General features: G+C 29.5%; 1 protein-coding gene across 8 annotated transcripts in view; it reads left to right on the forward strand.

The window, feature by feature from the left end:
* The first annotated feature begins 5899 nt into the window (after positions 1–5899).
* The window catches only part of LOC132929843 (aryl hydrocarbon receptor), a 53833-nt gene continuing 42596 nt past the window's right edge, over positions 5900–17136 (forward strand). For 6 of the 8 annotated variants that reach the window (XM_060995448.1, XM_060995471.1, XM_060995478.1 and 3 more), the window contains exons 1-2: positions 5900–6213; positions 13798–14267. In XM_060995448.1, coding sequence (XP_060851431.1) covers positions 14173–14267 — 95 coding nt within the window. In that variant the 5' untranslated portion in view covers positions 5900–6213; positions 13798–14172. Of the gene's footprint in view, positions 6598–13797; positions 14268–17136 lie in introns of all 8 variants that reach the window. The other 2 variants (XM_060995456.1, XM_060995463.1) reach the window with 2 other exon arrangements.

Below are 17136 nucleotides of genomic sequence, written 5' to 3' on the forward strand. Positions count from 1 at the left end.
AGCTTTAATTATAAACATACAAATATATCTTAGGTATATGTTTTCAAAATATATCTTATGCGTCATTTGAAATTTTATTTCAAATGTTTTTCTATAGATAACCTCTCTGTTTTTGTTTTACGTTCAAGCGGAAATACATATTTAATGGGCATAAGGTATATACCATTACTATAGAATTATTTTGTTCAACACGTGGTAGACATAAACATATTATTACAGAAAGTTTAAATTTCAGGAAATTATACACAAATTATAGACGCAGGTGTTTTGAAATAATTTTGCATGGTTCTATACATGTATTATACATAATAATATATATATAGGTACATATACGATATACCTATAACATTATAATACATTATTATATACCTACATGTAAATATATATATATACTTACAAACAGGTAGCTACCGTCTAGATATATAGTACTTACGTATATAATAATATGCAAGGTCAAAAATGAAAATAACGTTTTCCAACTGCAACACTTATGTTATGGATAAAACCCGATTACGAACATTTTACTTTTTTGTAACACTATTGCGATAAAAGAAATGAAACTTTTTTTTTCAAAACTAACTATATTTCTTTAAGGTATAACGTTGCCAAATTTAGATTTATTATTATTGTATATTTGAGAGATTATAAAATCTATAAATTATAGAAAGATATTATACACAGAAATCTATATAGCAGCAGTGATATCACCTGCGCACGAGTCAACGCCTTTAACAATGTTCGAAGAAAATAGAAAAAAATTTTTTTAGTTAGGTAACACTATTAAATTTATAGTACTTAAATATATACAATAAACATATCAAGTATAATTTTGTTCTAAATAAACTCTAGCCAGGCCGTAAAGTACCCAATAATCTACCTAAAATAATAATGTACTTGCTAATAATTACTATTTTAATGAATACACAATACACATGCAATATATACAGCGTATCGTACATCGTATCGGTAAAATACAATATTGAGAACAGAATTTTTAATAATACGATTGAGAACGTTCAATTTATAATTATATTTTCCAACGTTGCCGTATTTGATTATTTATAATATGTTATTGTTATATCAAACGATCGAGCATTGTCTTTGGTACTTGTCCAAGTGGACATCGAAAATCAAATTAAAAATTCATAAAGAAAGTTTGATAAACCAGGAAAATTGTTAAGTCGTTAAGAGGACTACGCCACTAAACACCCGCATATGTTATTGTCTCCATCTTATAAAAAATGTAGTATAACATGCCAAATTGTTGTAAAGTATAGGATCAAAATTGTGTGTTTAGTTATTTAAATATTAGAGTGAAAATGACCTATTATCAAACATAAAAGTGAAAACATTTTCTGTGTTCTCTCATCGGCTTTTTACGGTATTTTAATTTTTAAGCAAATTGTGAGTATGTAAAATATTTGTATTTAATTCACCGAAAATTAAAATATATGGCAAAAAATTTACTAGAGAACACAGATAATTTTCTCACCTTAAATTTGATAATAGCTAGGCCATTTCAATCTAATATTAAAACGAAACACACAAAATTGATCCTACTGGATGAAAATTTGCCATACTATATACGTGTGTAAGATAGAGACAACACATACTGGTGTGAAAAAAAACTTACCAAAAATGATATATTAACTAATTATTTTATATTTTTATATATAGCCGTACCTATATTTATAAAATATTATAAATATTTATGATTATGACATTAAATATTTTTATCACACATTATATATATGTATTTATATATACTTATTAGAATAATTATTTTTTATCGTAACACATAAATTTTCTGTTATAATACGTGTTAAATGATATGGCAACTTTGTATGTAAATTAATAATTCTCAATCATTATATTATATATATATAGTTTTTAGGTAGGTGGTTAATTAATTCTTTGTGAAGTTTTAGTGTTCTGAATTGTTCGACCAAAAAGCTAAATCATTCGATATCGAATTATATTGGATTTGAGGAGTTATTTCGCATTAAAAAAGTATATTTATGATAACATTATAATACGTACCTTTAGTCATATTATACTCATAAAGTATTGAAAATATTTTTATATTATAATAATTATACATACATATTTACGTGAATACTGAATGTCATATCTAAGAAATCAAGTGACACGAAGATATTTGAATTTATCAAGTTGCAGGTGTTTTTTAAATTTTTTATTCATTTATATATATATATTTGGAAATATAGAATTTGAATGGGTAGCGTTGGCCGAATTACAACACAGCAGGAACCTTTCTGGAAGTGGTGGAATTTCATAGTCACGGGTTACCTTGACCACATTAAGTTGGCTGGGACGGTGACGGAAGGTTCTTATCTCTGCAGTATATATTTGTCGTGATTCTAAATATTGCTGTGACATGAACCACGGTATAAGAAATGCACTGACGAGATTCACCATGGTAAGCGTTACCAACGTCAAAACCACCAAGAGATAAGAAGTTATGTATGAACACGATTAAAGATATTTTTATAATCGTGTGTATGAAAAACCACCATGATAAGCCCTTTATTAATAGAACCACTATGAAAAGCACTGTGGTGAAAACCGAAATGGTAAGTGGCATCATGACATGAATTGCCATGGGCAAAACAACCGATAGAAGACTCATAACGGCAACAAGCGCAGACAGTTTACCATGGAAAAATAAGTTATATAGCAATAGTGGAACGTTGTAAGTACGTACATATTATTCATTTTTTTGTAGATCGTCAAAACTTGTCAGTGGTAGAGTTAAGTTATATACAAATATTTTTGGACATACATATTTTAAACGCACTTACAGCAAAACATATATATTTTAAATCTTTATTTTACATTTGTGAAATCTGAAAAATTCCCGCCCTATAATTCAACCAAAATACACGCATGTTATTGGATTATACATGGTAAGACATTATTAGTAATATAAAGGTCATATGTTAATAAAAATTGAGGTTTTGATGTAAAATGCAATAAATTAAACTGATACGATGCGGCAGAAATGAAATCTCGAGCAAATGATTTACAATTTTGCGCTCTATTTGCGAACGGCACATTACTTACATTTATTATACAGTTATATGTGTAATATTATATAAATACAGGTACCTACTGTATATAGTTTTCTGCAGGTGATTAAAATATTGTATACAGACCAAACAACGTCGTTACGAAACTTGGGCAGTTGGGCGTAACAATATATATAGTTCTAATTTGTGATAACATGTTTATCGCGCGTTGTTATGACCGTATACATCAATCAATAACGATTGGAAAGTGAATAAATTACGATATAAATAAAAATGTCAATTTGGGTTACTAAATAATAATCAAATTAAAAATAGTTTTTTTTTAATTTTAAGATAATAGGTATATATCGTACAATTTTGAATTTTTTTATTGAACGATTGTGAATAGAGTCATATATATAATATATCGTTTACTGCGGCCATGAGACCAATGAGTACTCACGAACTTACAATCATTTTACTATGATAGATTGATAATAACTATTATAGTATACTGTCATAAATCATTTATTTTTATTTATTATGATATTGTTATTTGTAAAAGAACGCAATCGAGAAATAACTATATATTTTACTGCAGGGCGATTATAATTTATACACAACTTATTATTGAGTCCCCAGACCCTGCACACTTAAAACGTTTTATTATAAATCCTAGCTATTAATAAAATAATTTTCTCAGTTATACACCCCCTCAGCCCTCTCTACGCACGAGTTCAAAATACTTCATTTTCGGCGCTTCTCGAATTCTCGATTACGCACCAGTGTTGAGTATATATACAGTAAAATCCCGTTACAACCAACTCCAGGGGACCGATTTTTTTTTCGTTATAACGGAAATTTCGTTGCAACGAAAATTCGAATAAGCTCTTTATAAGCCCTGATTTTAGGGGACTTCTATGACTTTCGTTATAACGCGATTTTTTGTTGTATTTATTTTGTTTATTTTTGTTGTGGTATTCGTTGTAACGGGAATTTACAGTATAATAGTATATAGTGTAATAGTTTCTGGATTCCAGAAATATGAACATATTATATATATGTGTATGTATAAAGTATATCGATAAGTGAGCATAAGTGGGCATTTATATATGCAAAATACAATTTCAGCTAGAATATATTAATCGGATATCGATATATAAAATATAATATTATAAATTATAATCTATTTGTGGTCTACCTTGGGGCGGTCTGTACTCGGAAAATTTTTCAACTCAAAATAGCAACCTCTGTATTTATATATTTATTATTATAATTATAGTTACATAGAAATAGCAATAATAAGGTATCTATAGTTGTAGCTTATAAAAAATAAAAATACGTATAACACCGTTTACAGCAACTATAAATTACTAATTACTCAACTACGGCTTTATACATTACATACATATACACAATATACCTACCTGCAGCAACTTTATAATAATAATATATTTTATTAATACACAACAGTATAGGTATAAGTTAAAATCCAGACCTTACAAAATGATAAGGGAGGGGGAGAAGTATACACTTAACCTTATACCAACCATTGATTAAATATAGACACTTGCTACTTGAATAATCAATGCTTAGTATTTTATGCAGTGTTTCGTTTAGAGATTTTAAACAGTATTCCGTATATAGTATCATCAGTATAAGACTTATACCTGCTACTACAATTTTTTAATTTTTTTACGTGGCATTTAAATGCAATCAAGTATTCTCGTGGGTAATAATATAGTTATATACGTATTTACATTATATATAGGTATACATTGAATGTACATTTTTGCGTCTTTCATTCCTAACCCAACTTTCGTTTCCAAGTCATACTCCTATATATAATATACCTACCTATATAATAGCCGTATATTATATATTATCTAATAAATATTTAGTAATCAAATCATAAATAAATTGTAAATATGAACGTAAACCTATATTTTTGATTTATAAATGATATATAATATATAGTATATGAAAATGGTCATCGGTTATCGATATTCAGGTATATACTCGAACGGACCTACGGCAGCAGCAATACAAAAACGTCAATAACACAGACTACGACAGAATAATGACTGCTGCAGTCGTGCTGCAGCAAGGCCGTAGGGGTGGTCGCTGCAGCTTGTACCAATATTACAAATTATTATAATATTATTTTTCATAATATATAGGTACGCGTTGTATAGATGTATACGCGCCGGTACAGCAGCTATTATAATAATACGAACTACCTGTGTATAGACGTGTGTGTGTATGTGTGTGTGTGTGTGTGTGTGTGTGTGTATGTGTGTGCACGGTACATAAAACGTTGTTATAATAACAATATTATAATATTATAATAACACAGTCGGGTCGATTGAGTGTGTGATGTGCGCGCGCGCGCTTCGCCATATTATATATAATACAACGCAATCGCAATAATACGCGTGTAATAACAATATCGCTCGCGGCTCGGGCGACGGACTCCCACGGGATACACACATACACACACACACGAGCCCTATGACTGGTATAGCGTACACGACGGCGGCGGTGGCCGCTAGTGTAATTATTGTAATAGGAAAAGTGTAAACGCCGCGGCGGCGGCAGTCGTCAGCCATTGCGGCGGTCGGCGCCCCATTGGTCGGCGGCCCGCCGCCAATCCAAGTGGAATGGAAAACGAACGGAACGCGGTGCGCGCTCGATGCCTCCCGCCGCCGCAGCCCGAAGCCACCGGAGGGGGGACAAAATTACACAAAACTCGTCGAAATCGTCGTCGCGGCCCCCACCCCCCACCGCCGCCGACGGTGTACGACCCGAACCTGACGGCGCGAGCGGGAGCACACGAGCGAGCGGGCGCGCGCGCGCGCGCAGACCCGCACGCCGTCGAGTCGAACAGTCCGCGATCATATACCGTGGCCGCCGCGCCGTTTCCATCCGTTCACCGCGCGCCAGAACAGCAGTGCGCCTCGTCGTGCCATCGCGTACGGTGTCCAGCGTGTGCGTCCGTGTCTGTGTGTGTGTGTGTGTGTGTGTATATATAATATCGTGTGTGCAAGTGCGCGGGCGCGTGTGTACACCAACTTTCATGTAACGAAAATAAAATTTAATATTTTCCGTCAAACCTACGCCCCGGGATCGTAAATTATCGTATTTGCATCGCGGGTTTTCTTCAAACTCGCCCGTCCGATCGTAGGTATATATATATACGTTGAATACAATTATATTATACTTATAAGTTACCTATACCTAGGTCCACGGCCCACTCGAGTCGTCTCTCGATTTGTTTCCGACGCGTCATCAATTTTCGCTCAGGGATTTATTTATACGTTTATACCTATACATATTTGCAGTATATACATGATGCCTAAATATTTATAAATCATATATAGGTATAATTAATACTATAGTCACTCGCAAATCGCGTTTTCCTGAAAGTGCGCCAATTTACTTGTCTTTATTATACTACACACCTGCACTGTATATATACAATTTGATATAATATATAATATTATATAATATACAACAGTGTACTTATACCTGCAGCAGTCGTCCATATCGTGACAATTCGAGCTTTAACGTAAGTTTTTATACGTATTGTAATTAAAGTAGAAACTATATACACAACATTTTAGGTATAAGTATAGGATATAATAAGCGATAACGGTGCTACAGTATATCGCGTATATATACGATGTATACACTTACAGTACTTTTATTTATAGACGAGTTGATCTGAACACTATACTATTTTCCGTAGGAATTTAAAATACCTAGGTGCGTTGGTGACATTGATACCAAAAATGTAATTTTTAAATATGAAATTGATAATATCGAATTTATTTTACATTTGCCGCACCTCTATGTATACCCTCCAGCCAATTATTATTAAAGTGCATATGAATCAAATCTCTGAATGGGAAAAAAATAATAAACTATATAATTGAATCCCTTGAATAAACATAAAATATACTAATTGAGTCCTAGGATTGTTTTGAGTAAATTATAAAAGTAACCGTTTAAGTTAAATATATTATTAGTCTAACAAACTAAAACGAAATCTAACTACTTTGTAAATAGTTTCTAAATAATAATCTATATTATATATAATTATCTATATAATATTCAAACAACTATAATAGGTATATATAAACTATAAAGTGACTTTAATGTACTTATATAATGGGTAAACTCATATTTTATGTCTAGTGAAATTACTGAAACTGCAGTATTTAAAATTTAAATCGATTAACATTTTATGATGAAACCATACAATAAATATACATTTACTGTAATAATATAAGGAGAAAAAACGTTGTGTTTTCTTTTTTTCTTATAAAAGACAATATCAAAATTATAAACAGGTATTAGGTATAACTATTACCTCGGTATAAGATCGTATAGATTTCGATTAGGCTACATTAAGTTATCGCTAAAATTAGCATATTATTATTTTGATATTAAAAATCATAATAATACGATATCGATATCGTACGTATTACAATATTATGTCATAATGTGAGATTAAGCCTATATTTGTTAATGGAATTGTATAATATTGTTTATTATAGTTATTTGTATACAAATATTTATATAGAGCATAATATAGAAGGTATATGTACATTGTACACATACGGCGTATAATTATTATAATATTTTTCTATCATTATTTATAGATACCTATACAATAAAATTCATTTAAATTTATAATTTTGTATGATTATTATAATGCGCATTAACTCGATAAGACTATTTGGAAAAATATTTTTTATAATCGTAGGTTATATAACTACCTATATTTTTATAACAATTAAGAATATGTCTATTTATTTAATGTAATTTCCAAATAATTTTTCACCTTTTATACAAGAACAGGTTGTATTATACTTTTTACCAAACAACTCGAGCGTGAAACATAAAAAATATTTATCAGCATACTTTATCTAAGACTTGGGATATTTAAATAATCTATACGACTATATCTATAAGTAGTTCGTATATATTTAGATGTCCTATTCGTTTTCAAAATAATTGAACCGGCCGGTAAACCATAAAAGTGGTAAAATATTCATATACACTTGCATTATACACTATTATGTAGGTATATATAATATGTATTAACCGCGTATATATATATCTCATATACATAAATTAAAATTTATAAATCTAGTAGAACTATAATTTATGTAATGGTTTATTTGTATTAAAAATAAAATAAAATAATAATAATACAAATATGTTTGTTGTTGTTAAAATAATCGTACTTAACTTCAAAAATTTGTACCAATTAGGTATAATTATAACAACTCCAAATTAAAAACTCAATTCGAGATTCTTTATAATATAATAATATGTTTAGATAAAATAATTAAATAAAATGTATTTAAAGTGTGTAACAACATTACAACAATATGTTAAACATTATTATATTTCAATAAATATATGTATATATAATATATATTAATATCCATGGTCGTTGATACTATATATATTTTAGCTATAAAAATCGGGTGCTGTTTAGATTTTCTATATTAGATAATATAATATGTATGATAGAAGCGTAGTGTAGTTATCTTAAACAAGACCCTAATAATAAACATAATATATAATATAGTAAGTATATTATCTGATTCTTAGATTTTAAAATATTTAGTTAGCAAATAATTAAATGTACCTATACAATTAACTACCTGCTTATTCGAGTTTTAACACAAAGTAATAAAAAATATAGGTGTATACTTACCTATTAAAGTAAAATGGTTTTAAATATATATGCAGTAAAAACTGCAGTGTTTTATTTAACACAAAATATATATATATATACAGTTATAAAATTACTATTTTTTATTTATTATTAATTAATTTATGAGTATAAACTTTCTATATGTAACATTGCAGAAATTGTTTATAAAATTATACAGAATGCGACAAGTGTCTCCTTATAGATTGCCCAGATAATATTTTAACCACGATGATGTACCTATACTTAGCGCACGCACATAAACAAATAGCTTTTGTCTCGAGTCTGATAACGGGTTTGCTGTGCATGCAGACTCAACAATGTGTACCATCGTCTGTCGCTCAGTTAGCAGAGAAGCATAGAGTTAACCTATTATAATATTATGCTTAACAAATAACAATATACGTTAAGCATTTTAAAAAGCATTGCAAAAGATTTAAATTTCACATTTAACACAGATGAAAATTTTTTGTTGTATTCCATACGAATACTGTAGTGATTTAAGATATATAATTACTATAAAATATTATTATTATTAACTTAACTCATTAGTCATTAATAATAAAATATGTGTATAAAAAGTAAACTATAATTGAATGAAAATACAGGAAATATTATTTTAATTGATACAAATTATGTAGCTTAATACTATTCATTAAGTATAAGTAAATTGATGTGAATGCAAAAATAGTGAATGTACTTTAAAAAATATTTATTATGATTTAAGAATTTACCGATACACGAGAAAATATATCAAATATTGATCACAAATCTAGAAGCTCACGTTCAAGTCCTTCACACGATAGGTGTCTCGTGTCTATATCTAATGCACGGCGCACGCAGACTAGATCGATATAGGTATTAGGTATACGTAAATATTACTTGTCGTCGCTAATCGGCATGCAATCTCTTTGGTGCATAAAACTGTTAGTTCTCGTCTATAAACGATATTGTTTTAACATGTTTACATAACGTCAGAATAAAAATGTAGTTAATGAACGTAATTGACGCGTTAAATATAGGCTTACTGGCTACACATCAGTACAGCTGTATTGTATATACATAATAAATTATGTGTGGTAGTTTGGTATAGATTCCATGGACTGGTATATCATATTTTGCACTTTGCAAGATTATTGAATCAGCATAAGATGTTTGTATATATATATAAAACAGTTGTATAGGTAAACTTGGCTTTTTTACGCTCTAAGCGAGAGGTTTTAAGTACTTACACTGTCTTACACTGATGTCTGTTCTAATATATAATGTACGCTTAAGTAAGTTATAATATTAGATACACACATATATATATATATATCAACATTTTATTAAGCGAGCTATCCATCATATGGGTTGCCTATAGGGACACGGCTGTAAACAGAATCGATATTAATATACAATATACATGGTTTGATATGTTGGTTATGGGCACTATACGTTATCAAATTAATAATTATCCAATAAAATATATTATAGATTCGGCATGATTAGTTGGACTTTCAATACGTACTTTACATTTAAAATTATACTTTGCTAGCTATACAGTAAATGAACTGTAAAAATAAATTGTATATAGCTAGGTACCTCTATTATTCTAATATCGATTTTTTTTATGAAACATTTTCTTTTTTTACCTTTTGAATACCAGTATTCATTTATAGTAGTCACATGGCCTATGACAAAAACAAGAATAATTTATATTTGATTTAATATATACTAGTTATATATATATTTTCCCATGTATAATATAATATCATGTCGTAACTTAGTTTTAAAATAACACGAGTATCGGATGTATTTAATGACCTAATCGACAGACGACTGTTGATCGATTACATATGTCATAAACAGATGTCAATTTTTGCCTATAAAATATTTATTGAGAAATAATTATATTTCTATTATTATAGAGGTAAAAAAAAATATATTTTAAAGGGGTTTTTAATTTTTTAGATGATGGAATTAAAATCTGAGCCCTATTCAAGACTTAATGTAGGTAATTAATTAATATTTTCATTATTCTCACAATATTTTTTTTACATGTTTATTTAAAAAATATTTTTTTGGCCAGGAAGCGAAAACAAGGAAAAGGGGATGAGGTCGTATAATCCGGTATATGTCATTAATATATACATATATGCAATGTTATATGCTATATTTTTTTTTTTATTAAATACAGGTACGGGATATTTGTTCAATTTATCAAATTATTAATGGATAAATAGATGAACAAATAACTAACAGAAGTTTGTGAATAAAATATAAATAGGTACCCTTAATGAAAATAGAAACTCAATGATATTTTTAAATTTTTATATCACTTATATAAAACCGTTTTAACACATAATAAAACATCTTTAGAAATAATGCCAGCTGACCATTTAAACTTCGTTTAAAATCATCTTTTAATTTTTCGTGTACAATGTGCAATTATATAATATTATAGCACGGACCTATAAAAACTTAAATTTGTAATAGGTAACCAAATTTATAAAATTTAAAAATGTTATTACACACAAAATAAATTGACAAATATAATCCATTAAGTACAACTCTACTACATTGTTTCGTTGTATTATTAAACCGCATAAATCACTTAAGTTAAAACAGAAAGAAAAATATTTGTTCTGTCGTTTATATATCTATACAGCGTATTTTGTTATTTGATGTCAAAAACAAATTACACTCTACCGCACGCAATGCTGAAAAATTATTAAAATTATAACGAAATTAAAATGCTGTTTTATGCTGCATTATAAACACAATGTTTATAATGTTTAAATGTTTATTAACATTTCTTTAATGTTTAATACTTATTATAATAAAATGCGAATTACGTTTTTTTTTTTAATTGCAAAGACAAAATTTGGTTTTTTTATAATTTATTTATATACATATTAACGTGTGATAAATTTCAAAACCTTACACAATTGTATGAAATATTGTTTTTTTAAACATTTATGATAAAATATTATCAATCCCTACTAATAATATGATTTTATAAAATTATACTGTACTTACGGTGTTTAGTCATTTTATATAAATATCACTTTTTTTCTCGTTATCGATTTATTACTGATACAGTATAAAATTCATACTTCACAAATTAACAAAATATGTAGATAACTGATAAGTGTTGGTTCTTATACCAACTGGTATTATTATTAATACTACTACTGAAGAAAAATTAAATTTATATTATTTTAGTCATAGTTAAATTTTAAACTAATATTTGTAAAAGTTACAAAAAATTACATTAAAGTTTCACTATTATATATGTACATTATACATAATATTCACTACGATACCTTTTGGTGCAAATGCAGCATGTACCCTATATTCTACAAATATAATATAAATAATATAATTATATAATAGTATATTTGTTACAGAAGAAATAGAAAACTGAGCATTTTATTAAACGCTCGTGCTATGTACAGAATTCCCAATGTATGCGAACAATACAAAAATTATCATGTATGGCTCAGTCATTTTATAGTTTTAAACAGTATGGAATTTTATCTAAAGAAAAACCTATTAGTTTATAAGAGTGTACTTTAATTTAAAATGTAAACAAATGAATATACAGTTTTATATTTTATTATTATTTATTGCAATAAATAATTATGGCATTTTGATATAAGTCGTTCAACAGCTTTGCATTTCGTTTAAAATATTTATTAATTCATAACATATTCTTATTAAGTACGTTAAACAATTATTTATTATGCACATAATATATTTAACTGCAGTGTAGTAGGTGGTTTTGTGACATGGACATAAACATGGGCTCGGAGTAATCTGCATGGTAGGCTGTTAACTACTTTGTTACGTCTTAAAAACCATCGATATAATATTATATCTAATATACTTATTACTTTATATAAGTAATACTTATTATTGTTATTAACTTATAAGTCAATACTAACGTAACATAAAATGGTGTGTATATACCTAATACCGAATATACTGCACTGTAAATTGTACCTTAATTAATATAGTTCGTGACTTCGTGTTATAAACTGGTGCTTATAACTTAAAATTAGTTTAAATATTATGAAAATTGAATTGTATATAGAAAGTTGTTACATACATATAATTTAAAGTCCCTTTGATTAATATTTTGTGTATTATAACTAAAGAAAAATCCTTATTTTTGTTTAAATATCCAATAATTATAATTATAATTATAGTTTGTACTTGAGAGTCTATAAAAAGCAATTGTTCTTCACAATATGTATTTAAAAAAATTGTAGTTTTTATTAAAACAACTTAATGAAGAACCTTGTATTTCACTTTTATGCCTATAAGGTATTAATATTTTAAAGTTGATAAAGTTTAACAGGTACACCATAGTTAATTTGCAAATTTTTGTAAATTTATCAAAATTTGAACTTGGGATGTGTATAAAAATTGTTTTCTCATGTATCCTCGATAATTTTAAATGTTTATAAGAAAAGTTTCTTCGAAAAAACTACAAATATTCAAACATTTCAAATGCGTATACATGTTAAATAGCTTAAAACGTGTCTAAATAAATTTAAGACTTATTCATATAGTTAATAAAAAATAATAATTTAAGTAATATTTGGTGTATTTTAAGTTTCTACGGTTACTGGTCAGTCAATCTTAAATTATTACAAAATAACTAAATCGGTTGTAATCAAAAACTGGTGCACCTTGCGTAAATATTCTCGTTTTTCCATAATCTGTTCTTAATATTTTTCTTGAATAGATTGAAAAGTACTGGTAATTTTTTACCCTCGTCCTCCCGAACTCTCCAAAAATCCTAACCAATTTCAAAGTATGTAGATCGAAGCATTAATATAATGCTCTTTAATTTTACGTTAAGATTAGACACGCTCCCAAAAGTCCACATAATTTGTAATATACGAGTATATCAAATATCAATATTAGTACATTCATAGCTCAGAATCTAAAATTAAAATTGTATTGAATTTTTTATGTGTTGGTTTTAAAACTATTGTTATATTATTATAATTATTAATCTCATGTAATCTATTATTTGTTTTTAATTAGGATTTCGTCTATATATACGTAACTATATAACGGATACGTGGATACGAGATTTGGATTAGACGATAAAGTATTAGCATTATATAAGGTCATACGCGGGGTCCAACGAGTTGAAGGTCGCCACGCTCGTCGTACCACCGACACACGGATGAGATGTAATGTGATCGGCGGTAAAGTGACAACGGGCGCGCGGCGCTGACACCGCAGGTTGCTTGAGGCGCCCCCAAAACGGAGTACGTCACGGGGACGGGGCCATGCGGCGCCCCCCCAGCCACATACCATCAGCCACTGATCGAACACCACCAGAACCACGTGCAACACCATCAGCTGGTGGCCGCGTCCAACGGACAGTTGCGCGGTCAGTCCGGCGCCGCTTCGATGGCTGTGGCCGCGGTTACGGCACTGCCAGTCCAGCCCGTCAACCCGCTGAGCACCGTCTACGCGACCAAGCGGCGACGGCGCAACGGCAAAAGGTATATTATACGTCATTATCATTTAATTTCAAGCTTATTTTTTTATATAATATTATACTAGGCGGGTCGATTCACTCATAATTGAGTATACGTCTATAGATAAGAATATAAAAAACGTTAAATTGAGTTAAACATTTTATCAAACGATTTAACGCGAATTATTAATGCACATTTTTATATAGATAATATGATGCTATAGTTATGGAAATATTAACTTAATACGTTTTTTGGTGTGTCTTACGTGTTATTTTCGTTTAAAGGTACATAATGTTTTTAATTAATTTGTATGAAGCATTTCGTTTTTTTTTCGTTGTTCACAACTTCACAAGTTTGGATTCGTGTAATGCTTTAGATATAAGGAGTAAATACCAAATAATATAAATTATAGGTAGCCCACTAGCCTGTACTTTGTTCATACCAGTCAAAACCCATTCAAAATATTACATTTGTTATTGCAGTTAGTAGGTATATCGTTTGTTAACTATATATCAAAAATTGGATAATAAAAATGCATAAAACTCACACAGACTTCCGTGGGATATTTAACCAGGGTTGTGAATATTTTTCTGGGTTTTTTCCGCGACTTTTATAACAAAATAGAAAACTTATAACGTCCGATTCATTGAAAGCAAAATTAAAATGTATATTTTAAAAATAAAATGGTTATCTATAACATGTTATTGTATTTATCAAAAATAAACAGGTAATTTTAGAATATTATATTGAGAATTCCTATAGGTATACAATTATATGAAAAATGTACAACCTGTTGTAAATTTAATTTTTTATTTTGCCTGCAACTTGATTTTATATCTGTATAAGATTAAAGTATACAACTCGATGAAGTATTTCAAGTACGATACTATTATGATCAATATAAATGTATGGACTTCGCCGATACCGATATTAATATTATGAGTTTTCGAAAATCCACGATGTCACAATCAAATCATCGTGTAATTGCGAATGTACTCGAACATTATCTATGTAGACATTATAGTATATACACGTGTAGTACGATGCGTACAATAATATAAAGGTAAGGTACATTTACTGTACATTATAGACATCATAATAATATAACTGTCACAGTTTTAATAGGTTTATATAAAATGCGAACAAAATAATCCTGCGAGTGTAACACATACGCCGTCATCGTGACGTAAAACAATATAATATTATGATAATGTATACATACTATTTAGATACCTATACACGTGTATTACTATAACAAACATATATTGTATGTAATTCGTTTTGGCTATGTCCATCGCGAATGAATGGCTTCCAAAAAAGTATATCCATTCGTGCGATGTGCTCGCTTATTATATAGACGTAGTACCGTTTAATCTATTCCGCGGTAGTACATAAATTATTGTTTTATCAGGCGTGATAGTTTCTTTAAAAAAAAAAAAAATTTTCTCGGGCGCGTAATATTGTTTTTATTTTTCCGCTGTTCGTGTTGATTGATACAAATCGGGTGATGCGCGCGCGCGCGTCTACGTGATATTATAATGTATATATAAATATATAGCGAGCGCCACGTGTGTTTGTGTAATTGATGCATTTCGTACTCCCGCAGTGTGACGTCACTGGGCTCCATTACCGAAGATTATGTTACACCGGTAACTTCGCGCGCACATATATATATTAAATGTATATGTATCGTATACAACGCAAGAACAACACACAGTGGATCCGGACCGGTAATGTAATGTTTGTCCATCACGCAATCGCGGGCACGACCGAGGGGGCCACTGGCCGGCGCGAATATATACACCTATATTATATACATTTAAGTACGGGACGACTACTATAGGTTTATGTGCATGTTTGTGCGTATATATATATACATGTCGTATGTGTGCTACCCTTCGCGTTTCCGACCCTCCGCCGCCGCCGTTCGCGGTGTCCGCCCTTTGGAAAAGTAATCATCAGTGGTCAATTCCTATCGGTCGCGCGGCGCTCTCCGCGAGTTAAACTCACGCGCACGTGTGCGGTGTGCGTATATATAGGAAGGCAGGTACACGCAGCAGGGACGGATTTACGACTTATATACTGTATATATATACTGGGGTCGGGGTGCCCTGCTAACCGGCTGCCGCCCTTGCTGTAATAACTTGTTTTCCCTTCGCATACCCTCGCATCCATTCTTTCATATGTATATATAAGTTCGTACATATATACATATACATACTCTTTAGGTACTTCGTATTTATTTATATATATAGAGAGAGAGAGAGAGAAAGAGGGGGAGAATAGAGCTTATACTGTGTGTGTGTATGTGTCAGCGGAAAATTACTTTTAGTGCTATTTCAAAAATTGCTACAAGATGAATGAAAATATAAATTTGATTTTTCAACTATTTCGTAAGAAAATTACGGTCGATACTGATGCGGCGCGACCATGGAGTAAATATGAAAATGGTTTTAACTTTTAAAATATTGTTCTATAATAATAGTGAACGTGAACCTAGTTTAAAAAAAAAATATAAGAAATTTTTATTAAACGTCGCTACTCGCTAGGTATAATTTTATTTCACAAAAAGTTTTAATATAATTGCATGTTTTGTAATATTTTATTATATTAATTATAATTATAGTTTACTTTAAGTGCGATATTATTTTAATGTAACAATTTCAAAGAAATGAATCAGATTACTTATGTAATATTGAGTTACAATGGCATAACCAAGAAATTGTTAAATGCAAGTTCTAGTTCAATTGTCAATAATTACTTTTTTTGTGCCTTCAAATACAAGAATATAATTAACTTCATAACTAACAGATTATAAGAAAATAGTTTTTCAAAAAAATGTATAAACAAAAATCTAGAAAATGTATGTAATTCATTTGGGATACAAATATTG

The sequence above is a fragment of the Rhopalosiphum padi genome, chromosome 1 (assembly GCF_020882245.1).
Source record: "Rhopalosiphum padi isolate XX-2018 chromosome 1, ASM2088224v1, whole genome shotgun sequence".
Lineage (NCBI taxonomy): Eukaryota > Metazoa > Arthropoda > Insecta > Hemiptera > Aphididae > Rhopalosiphum > Rhopalosiphum padi.